General features: G+C 42.2%; 2 protein-coding genes across 6 annotated transcripts; one reads left to right on the top strand and one right to left on the bottom strand.

Annotated features, from left to right (window-relative positions):
• Positions 1–191: 191 nt before the first annotated feature.
• Positions 192–7,089, bottom strand: dcun1d3 (defective in cullin neddylation 1 domain containing 3). 5 transcript variants are annotated; one of them, XM_079182073.1, is made up of 5 exons: positions 6,728–7,089; positions 5,752–5,834; positions 4,684–4,725; positions 3,964–4,514; positions 192–2,187 (listed from the first exon to the last, which is right to left on the bottom strand). In XM_079182073.1, the coding sequence occupies exons 4-5, from the start codon at positions 4,401–4,403 to the stop codon at positions 1,644–1,646; spliced, it is 984 nt and encodes a 327-aa protein (XP_079038199.1). In that variant the 5' UTR covers positions 4,404–4,514; positions 4,684–4,725; positions 5,752–5,834; positions 6,728–7,089; the 3' UTR covers positions 192–1,643. The 5 variants fall into 5 exon arrangements, with proteins under 5 accessions (XP_079038199.1, XP_079038201.1, XP_079038202.1 ...); XM_079182075.1 differs by lacking the exon at positions 5,752–5,834; XM_079182076.1 differs by lacking the exons at positions 4,684–4,725; positions 5,752–5,834.
• Positions 7,090–7,526: 437 nt separating this feature from the next.
• Positions 7,527–9,483, top strand: lyrm1 (LYR motif containing 1). Its single transcript, XM_079182448.1, has 5 exons — positions 7,527–7,567; positions 8,434–8,615; positions 8,728–8,788; positions 8,902–8,933; positions 9,043–9,483. The coding sequence occupies exons 2-5, from the start codon at positions 8,457–8,459 to the stop codon at positions 9,154–9,156; spliced, it is 366 nt and encodes a 121-aa protein (XP_079038574.1). The 5' UTR covers positions 7,527–7,567; positions 8,434–8,456; the 3' UTR covers positions 9,157–9,483.
• Positions 9,484–14,330: the final 4,847 nt, after the last annotated feature.

Below are 14,330 nucleotides of genomic sequence, written 5' to 3'. Positions count from 1 at the left end.
TGCTGCTCCTCGCGCCAACATCCAGACACACAAGCCTGCACAAAACGCTGTGCTGCAAAAAAAACACCCTTGAGGAGCATTGAAGACAGTGGTATGCAAGCATGTCATTCAGCATCAGCATAGCATTAGATTACAAAGAAATAAGGAGATCACTGAAGTAAAATCACACAGATTCCCATGGTCCAACAGTCAAAAGTTCAACACTGTTTTTATTTATTATAAATCAATACATTTTATATAAAAAGGACAAAGTGGGTCTGAAATAAAATCATTGTTGATGTAAACCAAAGAGATTAGGTTATGCCATCCTCTTACCACACTGGACCCATACCACAGACTTTTGATTAGCCAGTATGTCTACTTAACACTCATTCACTCATCCCAAAATACCCTAGGCTGTACTTAAAGATCATTCTACAGTTTGGAAAAGGTTGGAAATTAAAATAATGTGGTTGGCATCAATCTTTCTGCAAAGTGTTGCAAGTATAGCGACTAAGCATGCCATTGGTTTTTGTGCAATCCATTACAACCATCACCAGCAGCAGTCAACAATATTTGTGAAGTACGTATACATTTGTTTGTCGTATAGAAGTTCAAGGACGTGATGCCTCTTAAACTCCTGACGGTAAACAAGAAAAGCTTTGTGTGAAGCCCATTGTAACGGTCCTGAATGTAACGCAGGTTTAGGCATCATCTGTTGGGAAATGACAAAGACCTATAGCTTTAGCTCATTTGTTGTGTTACAGACTTCCTAAAATGAGAAAAGCCAGCATCATTGTGTTGCACACACTTAACCGCTTCTTGAAAATAGGTGGACATGAAAATGGTAGACGCTAGAGGTGAAAAGGGAGCACAGCCCCTCGCTGCACCGGTAGCACTAAAAAAAACAACACTCCACACAGAAGAGAGGGTGGGTCCGTTACCGTCAACTTGGAATTAGATGGATATGACAACGTTGTATTATCGTTAAAAACAAAAATGCCCTTGTGACAGAATTGTAATCCATTACTGTGTTTGCCATGTAATTGCAGGCCAGCAGCTGTGAAGGCAAGTGCAACCAATTCATCCTCACAGCACTGCAAGATAAAAGCATACAATCTAACTAGATTAGTCCAATCAAGATGCTCTCACTGACCCCTGAGCCTTATGGTTACTCTCATGTTTTGACAGTGAAACAGGTTGCCAAAATGTCCCTTCTTTTTCTTATTAACGTTATCCTTGTACTAAACATATCAGCAGTGTTATCAAGTCAAAGTGAACCGTCCATATAGTAATATCGTGGGTAAAGGTAAAAGGCTTTCCGTCGCCTGTTTTTAAAACCAAGCTCCAACTCTGCCCGGTTATGGTCGGTAGATGGGAGGCTGAAATGGACCACATGTCCAATTACTCAAAACACACACACGGGAGGAGAAAAAGAAAAAAGTAAAATAATAACTTAAATAGAAGTGCTTAAAAATAACAGTTCTTAGAGCCCTTTCAGAAACCAAAAACAAAAAAGGGTGCAAAGCAGGAATCCCACCCAGACAGAATAGGAGAACAAAATGAACAGCTGTAATGGTAATACTAATATTCATCCAATGATTCACAGATGTACAGTTCAGGTGTAGATCATATCGTGCCCTCCCTTATTTCTTGATTCCTGGTCAGTGGCCCCCCCACGTCTGTGATCCGCGGCTTCCCTCTGTTTCAAGTCTGTCTGTGGTGGGGGAACACTCTGTCTCAGTACACCTCCCCTCTTCCTCCTTTGCCGTCAGTGCCTGTTCCTCCTCTCTTTTCCTGCGCTCCAACTCCCACTCCACGAAGGTGTCGAAGAGGCTGGGCCAGGCCTCGTCCTCGCTGTAGTTGCTCAGGTCCGGCCCAATCGCTTGGGTGAAGTTGAGGAACATGTTCCACGTGTCCCTCGAAATGCCCCGAATACTTGAGGGGTTCTCCGACAGGAAGTCCAGCCAGTGCTCCAGGATCGCGGGCGAGTCCTGGGTGAACACCAGGCGCCACAGGGCGACGGCGATTTCACGCTGCAGCGAGCGCTGGCCCTCGTCAGCGTCCAGGCCAAACTGGAAGGTGAAGCGGTACAGGTCCTTGAAGTTCTCCTCGCCCCGGGCGTCCAGCATCATGACGGGGAAACGTGAGCAGATACCCTCGAGGCTGTCTGCCTGGATGGCCTTGCAGCCCTCAACAAACTCCTTCCTGGGGACACAAAGTAAACAGGAACAGACATCAGAGCGACAGTGGAGTGGACCATGATGAGGCCCAGCAAAGAACTTTTTAACAAAACTAAATTAGCAGCACCAGAGCTAACTAGTAGATACATTTACTAAGTGCTACAACAAAACAGTGTGAAGAAATGCAAACAAAAAGGGCCATGTGTCTATAACAACTCCTGTAACAACTATCTGTAACTTTGTTACAATTGTGCTGTTGTGTCTTTTATATTGTATCTTTAAATATATTTTAAAGCTCAGGACTGGAGGAGGCAAACAGGCTGTTTAACTGTACAATGTAAAGATTTGTTGAGTATGTGACAAATAAAAAACCTGAAAACACTGGAAAGTAACATAACTGACAAAGAAGGAGGCCTTGCCCCTCGCAGTTTAAGGAATTTACATTTAAAAATGGCACTACTATTAATGAAACATTGACAAACTTCAAGCAGATATACTTTGTTATTTGAGCACTGCAACAATATAGGCTTTCAAAGTCAAACGGAATATAAACAGCCTCGGTAAGCATCAGTTGACAATGAAACACGGTGGTAACCAGAGTGTGGTGTTGTTCAAAGCCTCTGGATAGAAAAGTGCTGAGTTCAAAATCAGAGGGGGGGGGCGGGGGGGTGTGTGTGTGACAAGTGAACCGGCCAGCGGGCAGCTCTATTCATCTCAGACACTAACTGCAGTGGCAGTGCAGAGCAGGAGATATATACTGTATATGTGTGTGTACAATAGTGGATGACGAGATAGAAACGAGGATAGAAAGGTACACGAAAGGATCCCGGCCAGATTCATGGCATTACATTCTATCCTCACCCCGTGGGTGTGCTTAGCCAATTTATTACAGCTATAATATACTTTATTCTTAAATCTAACAATTACTGACCGGTTTTAAAGTGCTCTAAGTTTCTTTGCATTTCTAAAAGCTTTTTTTAGGTTTATTCAAAATGTCTCGTTTCATTATTTATTAGCACGGACACCAGCAGCCACTGAAATGACTCAAAGTGACTTATCAAGTACATCGAGTCATTTCTGTTACGCGCAGAGAGAACAGGTTACATTAAACAAAGGCTCTGACGTGAGTCTATCTAGTATGTATTCAATAATCAAAAAATGCCTTGATTGGCGCCAATCCCACACATTAGTTTCAGGAAACCCTATAATGTTTTCACTTGGGGTAACAGAGTTGATAGCATGCTGGAGTGGCCGGTTGGAGCCCCGCATGGAACAAGTACGGTGTTTGTACTAGTAGCCGGAGAGGTGCTCGTTCACCTCGCAGGCACTGCCGAGGCTCTCTTGAGCAAGGCACCGAATCCTCTAACTTTTGGGGGGGGTGTCTGACCGTGGCCTCATCACTCTAACATCTCTACAAACTGCATTTCTATAGGTTATGCATGTGTGTATTTCGGTCCTATGTGTGTGTGTGTGCGTAAAATTAAATTGTGCGTGTAAACGTCCGGGAATCTCCCCCCCGGGATAAATAAAGTAATAACCACCAGGCCACAATAAGCATTGTCAAATGTATGTATGTAATATATATATATATATATATATATAGTAACAATATCCTGTTTGGTAATTAAATCAGGGCGAGCACTAATGAAACTATGTGTGTGAGTCGTCTGGGATGAGGAAACAGCTGACTCAAGATGTCCTGTTCTCACCTACAGCTAATGACTGGAGTAGTAATGCTAGTTCATCCTGATGGACAGATACCAGCAAACAACACGCCCAGTGTCCCAGAACTCCACCTTACCTTGTAAACTTGCACATGGTGGCTGCTTGAAACTTCCAGGCGAGAACAAGCACCCGAAACTCTGCTGGGTCCACGCACAGGTCATTGCAAAACATCTCCATGCCTTCCTCCAAGATAGCATCCTCCTGCTCATCCTTGTAGCAGCAGAACAGGTCATTGATGCGCAGCATCGACAGCCCGTCTCCGTCCAGACACTCGTCCCCGCGTGGTTCCCCCATCACCGCGGGGATGACGGGCGTCTCCACCGAAACCTCCAAGGCCTTGGTGCCATTCGACAGATCGCTGGTGGCTTTGCTACACGGAGCACCGGGCTCGTCTTTGTGGCCGCCACCAGCACTGCCTCCTTTCTTGTGGTGGGACTTGGAGCCGCTCTCCTTGTCTCCACTCTTACTGCCGAGCGAGGACGTCGGATTCTTACACTTGGTGACACATTGACCCATGTCTCCCTCCCTGGTCCCTCGTCTGTCTTTCCTCCTCACCTTCAGTCCCCGTCTGAGCCACCTAGACGCCTCTTCTCTGGCCCGGCGAGACGTCTCAACATGCCCTCAGGCCTGAGGTGAAGAACAATTGAAAAATGTTAATTGTCGTAGAGTGCAGCTCTAGACTGAGTCAGCCTTGCTCACAATGAAAAAGGCCCGGATCCACATTTCTGCCGCTATTAGTAGAACAAACTCAAAGCACAAGGATTTGTGAGCATTGAAGGTCAGGAAGATACACTACCTGTGCCAAATCTGCCCCGACTCACTGCCAGACTTAAAAACCCTAAAAAGTGAAGACCAGAGAAAACAACAGTCTATATGTATGCATGCATCCAATGCTTACAGTGTTGATTACCATAGAAACATTACAGGTAACCCCATAAAACGTACTGAATTGGTTTTGTGTTAAACAGAGCCACTAAAAAAACGTGTCTTTCCTTTGTGACACTAAAGGTCCATCCATTTAAAGGCAATTAAAATATACCTAAATGTGTATAACTTGAACTTATTATGTTAGCTTTGTTGTGTTTCATTTCACGATAATCCTATGTACCACATCCACATAAATGACGTATTTATCTTGGTATCAGGAGACAGTCTGACAGACAGTTTTACAAGGTTCTTCAATAGGCATGCAGTACACGCAGTGTTGCTATCTTCCTACATTCCGGCAGTAATGGCAGCAGATTTAAAAAATGCAATCATGAAATGATTTCTAAAATAGGCAAGGGCTGTGGAGCTACTATGGTTGCCAATGAAAACGGCAAAACTATTTGAAAGACATTTTACAGCAATCACTATGATAACATGGACTTTAACGTGATTGTTCCCAACCTTTCCGCAGTGAAAAGTCAACGCGAGGCTGTTTCGTGAGGTTAAAATAAACATGATTACTTGGTCATGTGTGTCCCTTTCCAGGTTTTCACAGGCTTTTAAAAGAGAGTATATATGTGCATGGAAAAGAAAAGGGGAATAACGTCACACTGAAAAGTAACATCAGTATGAGGACTCACATGTTGCCACAGTACAAACTAAGGTTGTGATTGGCAAGGAAAATAACTTGGAGAGGAAGATGAAAACCTGATTAGTGACTGAAGTGCATATAAACTGAGGTTCAGAGTAATCAAACTAACGCAATGTGTAAAAGCATTATCTCCTTTCTTCTACCTACCCTATTTCTCACAAAGCAGCGTGACTTTATGTGTACTTTAATGCAATTAATCAGTCAGCTGTAACATCTGCTCACATAAGATGTGTGAGTTGATCAGGTGTTCGATAACTAACAAAAAAGTAGCTGGGAGTTACTTACAGACAATCCCTCTGCAGGCATTGACCACAGATCAAAGCATCTTTCTACTCTGCTCCGTCATTGTGAGCTTGACATCCTCACTGCTGAAAAGACACATAATCTTGTCATCATAAGCAGAACGTGATAGCTCATCACTCCCAACGCTGCAGGGCTATTTTTGTCAACATCCTATGAATATGTCATTTGAGCACAACAAAGCAGTTTGCCTCATTGCAGGATTGTTCAATTGTTGATGTATAACTACAAAGACGATGGTAAAAGAGGCTAACACATCTCTGGATGATCATCTGTAGGTGTCCAGTGAGAGACCTGAGAGACTTTGTCCTGAATGTGATTCAACTCATGAGCACATGTTGTAAAAATACACAACTTCGACTTACTTTTGAAAACAACTTTTACTTTGTGTGGTTATCACTGATCGTACCAAGCCACGACTCTTGTTCTAACGTTGATCATGGAAATGTATTCAGCGTTGGAGTAAATCGACTGTACTGATCACTGGAACTGGGCATGTCGAGGCAAATGTCTCACTGGCACACTCTGGCTAACTCCACCTAACTAACACACACGATGGACGTCTGAAGCCTCACTAACGTGAGCTAGCGATAACGTTATTTTTACCACGTTATGATCGTCGGTAAGTGGCGAGCATAAACAGGATCAAGTGGGCTTAACAGCACATGCACAACACTTACAAATGCCATGTAAACAGTGTTAGGATAACCGTTAACACCTGGCATTTTCAGCTGTTCACTTATTCAGGTGGTACTTGTGTCAAAGCGGTTATTGATTGGCGAGACATCATCGCCACCGGGCCATTTAATGCTAACGTTACATCAACAACTGCCTGGCCCTGACGACGTCGCCACAGCTAGCTAGCATCAGCTCGGTCCACTAAAAGTTAGCTATCGGCTAAGCTAGGTCTTCCGATTAAGACACCGAGGAACGCCACAGTTAACATCGTACACAAACTTACCTTTTGGGGAAACGGTATCGTCTGGAATTGGATGAGCATCACTTCAGGGTCGCCAGTACAAATGAAGTAGTGAGGAAGTTGGCCAATTTAGCGGACACGACCAGAAACGAACTGAGGCAAACTCGTCGCGTTAACTCAGAATGCTAGCTAACTAGCTGGCAGCTGAGAGAAACTTCCTCATCAGTATCGTATTCACCTGCGCTTTTAAAAAGAAAATAGGTGAAACACTAGCAACCAGGTGGTACTTTTTAATCCATTCTGAATTACGTTCGCTCTTTAGAGTGAGTTAAAGGACCACCTCGGACCAAAGCAGTCCATTTCTTTGTGCTTCCCCCTTTTAGTCACTGAGTGTAGCTACACAGTGGGCATTCTCCTGCATCACTTCCTCCCTGACTACCAGCAGCCAACAGCTGATCTTCATCTCAGCGATGGCAACGACAAGATATTTTTAATTTTAACAAATGAATCTGCTGAAACATCCTGGAAATATATAGAATAAATGATGATACTGCATCACACCCAGAAGCCTAGATTGTTAAATCAATTAAGGTAACTCGAGTGCGTGTTTTGTTGACATTTTAAAGAACCTTTGAGAGAATAATATAGAACATGTCAAAAATCGTATAACTCATATAAAATTGCTAGAACTGTGCCTATAAATAATTACCTGTAGAGATTGTGCTACTGCTTTAAATTAGCAAAACATCTCCAACTTTATCTAAGATTCTCCTCATGTTTTCTTTTTCTTTGCAGCCTTTAGAAACCAGTCTGGGGAATACGTCATCACCATGCGACATATGTGTTTCTTCTTGCCTCTTCTGCCTCTTCTCCAGACAGTAGGTAGGTCAAAGTTTGTAATATTAAATACATTGAAAAACATATTGAGCGATAACGTAAATCGTTAATGTGAAGAGCACTCGTATCGCTATTAATTTCACCTCCGTTCTTTTAGGTGTCTTATGACTTACTGTCAGGAGAAAGCTCGAGGAGAGCTAGCTTCATGTTGACAAGTGATGCTGTCAATGTCGAGACATGTATTGCCTCGTGCTTTCTGTTTAGCAAACAATAATTAATACAAACGCGCTACTGGCATTCTTTTTAGGACTTCCTTTAACTTCAACACATACCAGAAGATACGATATACTTGCAGTCAGTCGTGTAACAGGCTGTGTTTGGAAGCCAGGCCTGTGTTGTTGTTTTTTAAGGACATCTAGTGATTGATGGGAACACTCGGGGCTGGATCTGAAACCCAGCAAAGAAAGCTCCGGGGCCCCAGACTTCAAGGGGCCCCAGATGTCTTAGGTTCTTGCATTATTAGCTATTGTTGGGGGACTTTTTTTGTCCACAATTGCTCTTTCGTTTATGTTTGTTTTACTCACATGATGCATATGGATTTAAATAAACTTGTGTTTAATCAAATCACCACAAACTTACTGAGTCACTGAAATCCTGGGCCTTTGCTCCTATTCCAGCGTAGTGGACTGGTTGGTTTGGAGGCCTATTGTTTTATACAGTGTTCCCAAGTACAGACCGATACATTAACAAAGTGACCGAGTACATTTAACTGATGTAAAGGTGTAATCCTGATTGTAATGCCTTCAATCTTGTCAACAAAAATATGTAATTGAGCTTCATACACAGAGAACTCAGTAACAGGTCTTGTGACGCCATTGTTCATTTCCAACTCAAACTACCTCATCGTGCAGGTAACCGCTGTCTGTGAGCCCCGATGACGGCCTCCACTCGCAGGACGGTGTTGTCACTGTACATGCGGGTGTTTCGCATCGCCCGCAGCTGGCAGGCGCAGAGCGGAGTCACAAGTGACGCGGAGACTGAGAGAAAATACATTCTTCAGGAGGCCTGCACTCTGTTCAGACAGAACCAGCAGGTGTGAACAACGGTGCACTGATCTCAGAAATGAAGAAGCAGTAGATTTATGGCAGTTTGTATGACTCATTGTTTTTTCTTCTTCTGCGTCTTCTTCTTCTTCTTCTTCTCAGCTCACAGATCAAGAATCAATAAAAAGGTGTATAGAAGAATGTGAAGCAAGGATAGAAATAGGTAAGAGTGGAGAGATTCCACACATTTCCTTACATAACTCTTGACTAAAAGGATGCAGGATAGAAAGCTATCTGGCTTTGGAAGAGTGACTAACACTGTCATTATTTTCACAGGTTTACATTACAGGAACCCATATCCAAGGCCTGTAAGTAATAACCGTTTATAAGACAAATTGGATAAGTTTCTCTCTGTGTGGGTCATTGTGTTGTCGAGAGACTTCCTTCAATGACTTTGTTCCCCGACTGTCCCTGTAGACGTACCTACCACCAATGGGATTGGCCACTCAGAAAGGCAGGAAGCTGAAAGCCCAGCAGCGCCTGAGGAAGCAGGCCAAGCCAGTATACTTGCAGTCTCAAGACGACACCTGAAGCTCGATATCCTCGTTCCTCGCCAACTGTTCAAGTTACCACGGGCAGGAAACTAGAGTGCAGTCACACGCTGATCTCATGGGCCGAGCTGTTGCGAGCACTCCGTGATGCCAGAACACCAGCCATTCACGAAAAAGCCATTTTTCATTGTCTGCTTGTGTAACTTTAAACTGCTTGAACATGAGTTCCTCAGTGTAGATGAAGGCTGTCAGCTCAGGAAGGCCGTCAGGGTGGAGTGACTTGTAATATAAGATCAAGTTGTATATTTTGTTTATTTTTCTGTGTAAAAAAATAAAATGAATGTTTCACATTCTGTCACAACTGCTAAGAAAATATATAAAGTTGTCTTCAAATCTTTTACTCTAGTTATACATGTGTGACTTGACATGCAGATTATTTGTAGTAGTACGCTCTTTGAGAACATCTCTCTTTTCTAGCATGAACTCTTTTTAGGAGCCGACCCCTTAATATTGGCCCCATTCCTCCGCTTGTCCATATAGGTAGCCGGTTTATTCACGCGGAAAATATGAAATAAACTCCAGGAATGTTGGCAACAGCACAGAGGAAGATAAGGAAAACAAGTCATCACTCATCTATAATTCTGAGCCATTGTAGTGTATGCAGATGGTGTGCGTCCTATGAAGTTCAGATTTTCTTCAGAAGAAGGACTGTGTGAGGTAGACGGGAGGAAGGGCCCTTTACAGTACATTTTCATCTTAACAGACATCCAAGCACTCGCAGTAATGACGATATGAGGCACAATTTACAAAGAGCTTTCCAGGAAGACATCAAAACAGGAACAGAGAGGATGAAAAAACAGAAATGAGAGAAATGCGTACTCTCTGTGAGAGGCTAGTTAAAAGGTGGGAGGTAAAAATACTGTAAGTATAATGTAAGTTTATAACGTGTTGTGATTCAACATTTATCTATCTGTTTGCTTTAAAAGGAAAGGGGGAGAAATGCGTCAGACTGTATCTCAAAGCCTTTATTGTTTTTATCAATCTAACATGAGATGTGACGGATTATTTTAAAAAGTAATCATTTTTGTTGGATCAATATACCACCAGCTGACCTGTTGGATGATCAACAACCTGGCATGCACCAACTGGTTGGAGGAAAGGCAGGAGTGTATTTCTTGATGTTATTTTGCTGTTACATACGCTTAAAACTGTATTCTTTTCTTCCAAATTCCTAAATTAATGGACATACATTCCTAAATTGACATACTCAGAATACCATTATACTATCCGAACATTTATGGATCGGTACCTAAGAGAACGGAATATCTGGTTTGCTTTGATATTTATTTTGTCTTTTTGTCATGTTTCTCCATAACAATGAATCCGGCGTGGTTTGTACATCACTTTCAGTTCTATTCAGAAATCAGAGCAGAAAGAAGCTTTTCTCTCATGTACCCGTCGGTTCATTCAGATGTTGATAAAAGGGCCAAAGACCTGCAGGAGGGGTCGGAGATTCATCTTCCGTCCGCTTCGTGTTCGAATGTACTGAATGCTGAGCTTTGTATTGCAAACTACCAACTATTTACTCATACCACTACAGTGCACACAATAATGTAAACATCTAATTTGCCACAATAAACCAGATTTTGTACTGTGTTTTGTGCATTGGTCTTTGCACTTACATGTACTGTATCTTTGTGCACTGAATGTACAATGGGTCCTGGTGAAAATGTTCCCTCCTGCTCTAAAAGATACACATTTTAATTACTATTCCAAGAGAACAATGACCTTTTCTAAAAAGGCAATAAAGAAATGAAAACGGATCACATTTTATTAACAAGAGTAAGCTGAAGTACAGATGTTCTTTCGTTTAATTGGTTCCCTAAATTAGAAATTTGAAACAGAGCACCAATAATTAAAAGTTAGGTTTCTTGATTATTAGATTAAAACCAGCTTGCATGAAGGATGAATGCCTCCACTTCAATAACGTGCTTCACTCCAGTGAGTTGGCCACAGCCCAAATGTACTTGAAAAGCCCTCTGTAGCTGATGTGTTCTGTGGGGACTATTATGTTCTGCTCCACTTTCCAGCAACGAGTGGATGAGCAAACATGACTTCTGGTAATCTCAGCAGGGCACACATTTGCACTTCCGTATTGTTCCGTGGCAAACCACCGACCTTTAACACCCCAGAGCTCACAATGGAGTCTTTACGAGATCATTTTAATTTCACACTCTGGTCTGAGTGACCTTGATAAGCACCGTCTCCTCTCTTTACTGAGGTCATTATTAGTCCTTTAGCACTGCACTGGCCTGAACGCAGCCACACGATGGAGCCCAATGGAAGCAGAGCGAAGGGAAGTGTGCATGTTTTATTGGGTGACGTCAGGTCCAGTGGCTGACATCCCCAGACTCCAACCAGAGGCTGTGGTGGTTTTCACAAGTGAACGGTGACCTGGTAGAATTAAATACATTTCAGGTTTATACATGGCACTAACATGTCCTATATGGCAGTATGTCCTCACGCTGCTGGGGGCAGAGAGAAAGAGTGAAGATATGTTTCACTCACACAGTCACGGACACTAAAGGGAGACCTGTCTGTAAAGGAATCTCCTGAATGACAAGGGGTCAGACGAGGAGTCACTGTGGGGAAATGAGCCTGCAGCAACATCAGAATTAGCTGAACTAAAAGTAGAACAGAAAGAAGACGGAGTCGTGACTAATTCCGGACATCAACTCCAGTTTCTGCCCGACTTACTGTCTGATGGACTGACAGCTGATTGCATGACTGACTAAATAAACTCACCAGTTCATGGGTATCTCTGATGAGTACGAGCATCTTAACTGACTAGATTCAATTATTTTTGCAGGTTAGATCGACCAAAACATCTTAAAAAGATTACAGAGCCTCAGAGAAAAGAAGAAAATAAATGAGAATGAAATCATACAACAAAGCCATGAAAAAGGCAGCTCTGATAGAAGGTGTGATCGAAAACGTTGAAACCAATCCCGACACTCTTCGGCCACCAGGGGTCACACCACACTAAGTACTGAAGCCTAACGTGGTTCACCAGCATGAGTGGACCACTGGCTTCTCTGTGCGTCTGAGCTACCTGTGACTACATGTTTCTGGTGGCGTTAAAGATGACACACACCTGATGCTCAGTATAAAAAGATTTTTAAAAAAACACTTTTAACGAGCTACAAATATCCTTCGTCTCCACCTCTCCTCAAAAAGTCACCCGAGTCCTCTGTTTGTTTCTCTGAGGACTGCCTCAAATTCATTACCACTTCAGACTCAAATAATTGTCTGACGGCACATTTAAGTCTGTTTGAGAGTTGGCTTGTCGCTGCTCTCTCCGCTCTCTTTTCTGGAGACCACATTACCTCAGTGATAAATCACTCTCCTCCCTGTAATTGTCCACTGATGGGAGAGAAGCTGCAGCGGCTGTTAACTGTTTAAAGTGTGTATTAATGCTGAGTAGTGACTCACTCCATGCATTCAAATATAGCATTCCTGTTGAACAATGGCTGTTCTTTTTTTTTTTCAGTCATTTTTGCTGGGAAGATATTTCATTCATTTAAACAACTTTGACCAAGGAGAAATGCCCAACTGCACTACTTCACATTTGAAAACCCTTTTTTAACAGCGTAACTGGAATCAATTTACTTCTGCAAATCTCATGCAGTGAACACACAAAACCTACTTTGGTTTTGAGTAAATAACTAAACACATTCCCATCAGCCTCAGCTGTATTTGTGCGTGGTACTTATTAGCAATTGCAAGCATGCTAACGTGCTAAACTGAGAAGGTGAACATGGTCAACATTATACATTGTCATTGTGAGCACTGCTTTGCCTATAAGTAATGCACAGCCTCACGTGCATTCAAGTCAATTTAAATAAGATTGACTTGACTTGACTCCAACTGAATACAAATTTGACAAATATTCATTTTCAATGAGTCCGGCGCCTTATTTTCTTAGTCTATAAAATAAATAGCGTAGCAGTGACAACTATGATCATAAATCTGTTATTTTGTGTCACTTACTTCTGTGGCAAGAGGTGTAAACATGATTTAAATCCGTCAAAGATTGCAACTGGTTGGTGAACACGTGTGGAAGCCTGCTGTTTATTTGAAACGTGGCAGCTTGCGATCTGTGATCCTCCCGCTTACGCGATTGATTTTGATGCCTAAAAATAGGAAACATGAAACACTTCAATAACAGAGCGGCTGACACAGTAGCGTGTGGAGAGAGACTGTCTCGCATCATGGTAAATATAGCTTGTTTGTGGCTTAATAATTCACAGGGGGATAAGTTAAATATGTATAGAGTTAATGAAGCTAATTTCAGGCTGCATTGGGAAAGAATGTATGTGTAACAACCGACAACTGACGTCCTAAAGACCTGATCTTGCTGCTAATATTCATCTCTGGGTCCTGATTTGCTAACCTCCATATATGTAGACTTTAATCTCGAGGCATCTGTCCTATCCTTCTGGATAGAATACACATTTTGCTATGTGTTATTTAATACTTTAAAAAATACATTTACAATCAAGTGGGTAACAATTATTTCGCCTTCAAACGTCTTTAGGAGGTGACTCTCTAGTGTTTGTTGTGTTTTTAAATATGTTGTTACTTACTGCTGCAGTGGGTTGATTTCCCCACAGAGAGCATTAAAGTCTCATTTTATCTTTTGAATAGACTTTGTGTCAACATACAGTGTGTTTCAGGTACATGCTGGTGAGAAATCTCCTCTCTGGGGGCGTTCTCTCTTTTTTCACAGGCCAAAAAGTTCTTCAAAACGATCAATAAATACAATAATAAAGTTGGATCTTTATCCGTTGCCTCGGTGCATTTAGATCTTTATCATTACTTCTTAGATTAGTGGACATATTAGTAACACGTCTATTTACAGGAAGAGTAGTTTTCTTAACCTAAAACACCACAAAGTCAACCATAAAGTAAATGAACGAACGAATGAATCTGCTGCATCGTCTGAAAACTGAAAAGGAGCTTTAAGTGCATTTCTGAGATGTCGATGTTGCTTTTGAAAGAAAAAAATGTATTATCTCCTTATGCTGTAAAAGTGTCTCTCATTCTAGCTTTTCTACACTTGCATTGTAAAAATGACAGACCGAATGTCTGTAAAAAGTTCAAAATGATGACTTACTCCCACTTCAGATTAACACTATAACTGGCAATTTGCGG

This window comes from Pholis gunnellus (assembly GCF_910591455.1).
Source record: "Pholis gunnellus genome assembly, chromosome: 21".
NCBI lineage: Eukaryota > Metazoa > Chordata > Actinopteri > Perciformes > Pholidae > Pholis > Pholis gunnellus.
The sequence above is the reverse complement of the archived record's forward strand: the minus strand, read 5'-3'. Positions and strand labels throughout refer to the sequence as shown.

Bases quoted from the DNA above. Each gene is read 5' to 3' on its own strand.
- lyrm1 (XM_079182448.1), top strand. From the start codon at position 8,457: ATGACGGCCTCCACTCGCAGGACGGTGTTGTCACTGTACATGCGGGTG. The intron at 8,789-8,901 runs GTAAGAGTGGAG...TTATTTTCACAG, and splicing joins TGAAGCAAGGATAGAAATAG to GTTTACATTACAGGAACCCA. The intron at 8,934-9,042 runs GTAAGTAATAAC...CTGTCCCTGTAG, and splicing joins GGAACCCATATCCAAGGCCT to ACGTACCTACCACCAATGGG.
- dcun1d3 (XM_079182073.1), bottom strand. From the start codon at position 4,403: ATGGGTCAATGTGTCACCAAGTGTAAGAATCCGACGTCCTCGCTCGGC. The intron at 2,188-3,963 runs GTAAGGTGGAGT...TTGTGTCCCCAG, and splicing joins ACCATGTGCAAGTTTACAAG to GAAGGAGTTTGTTGAGGGCT.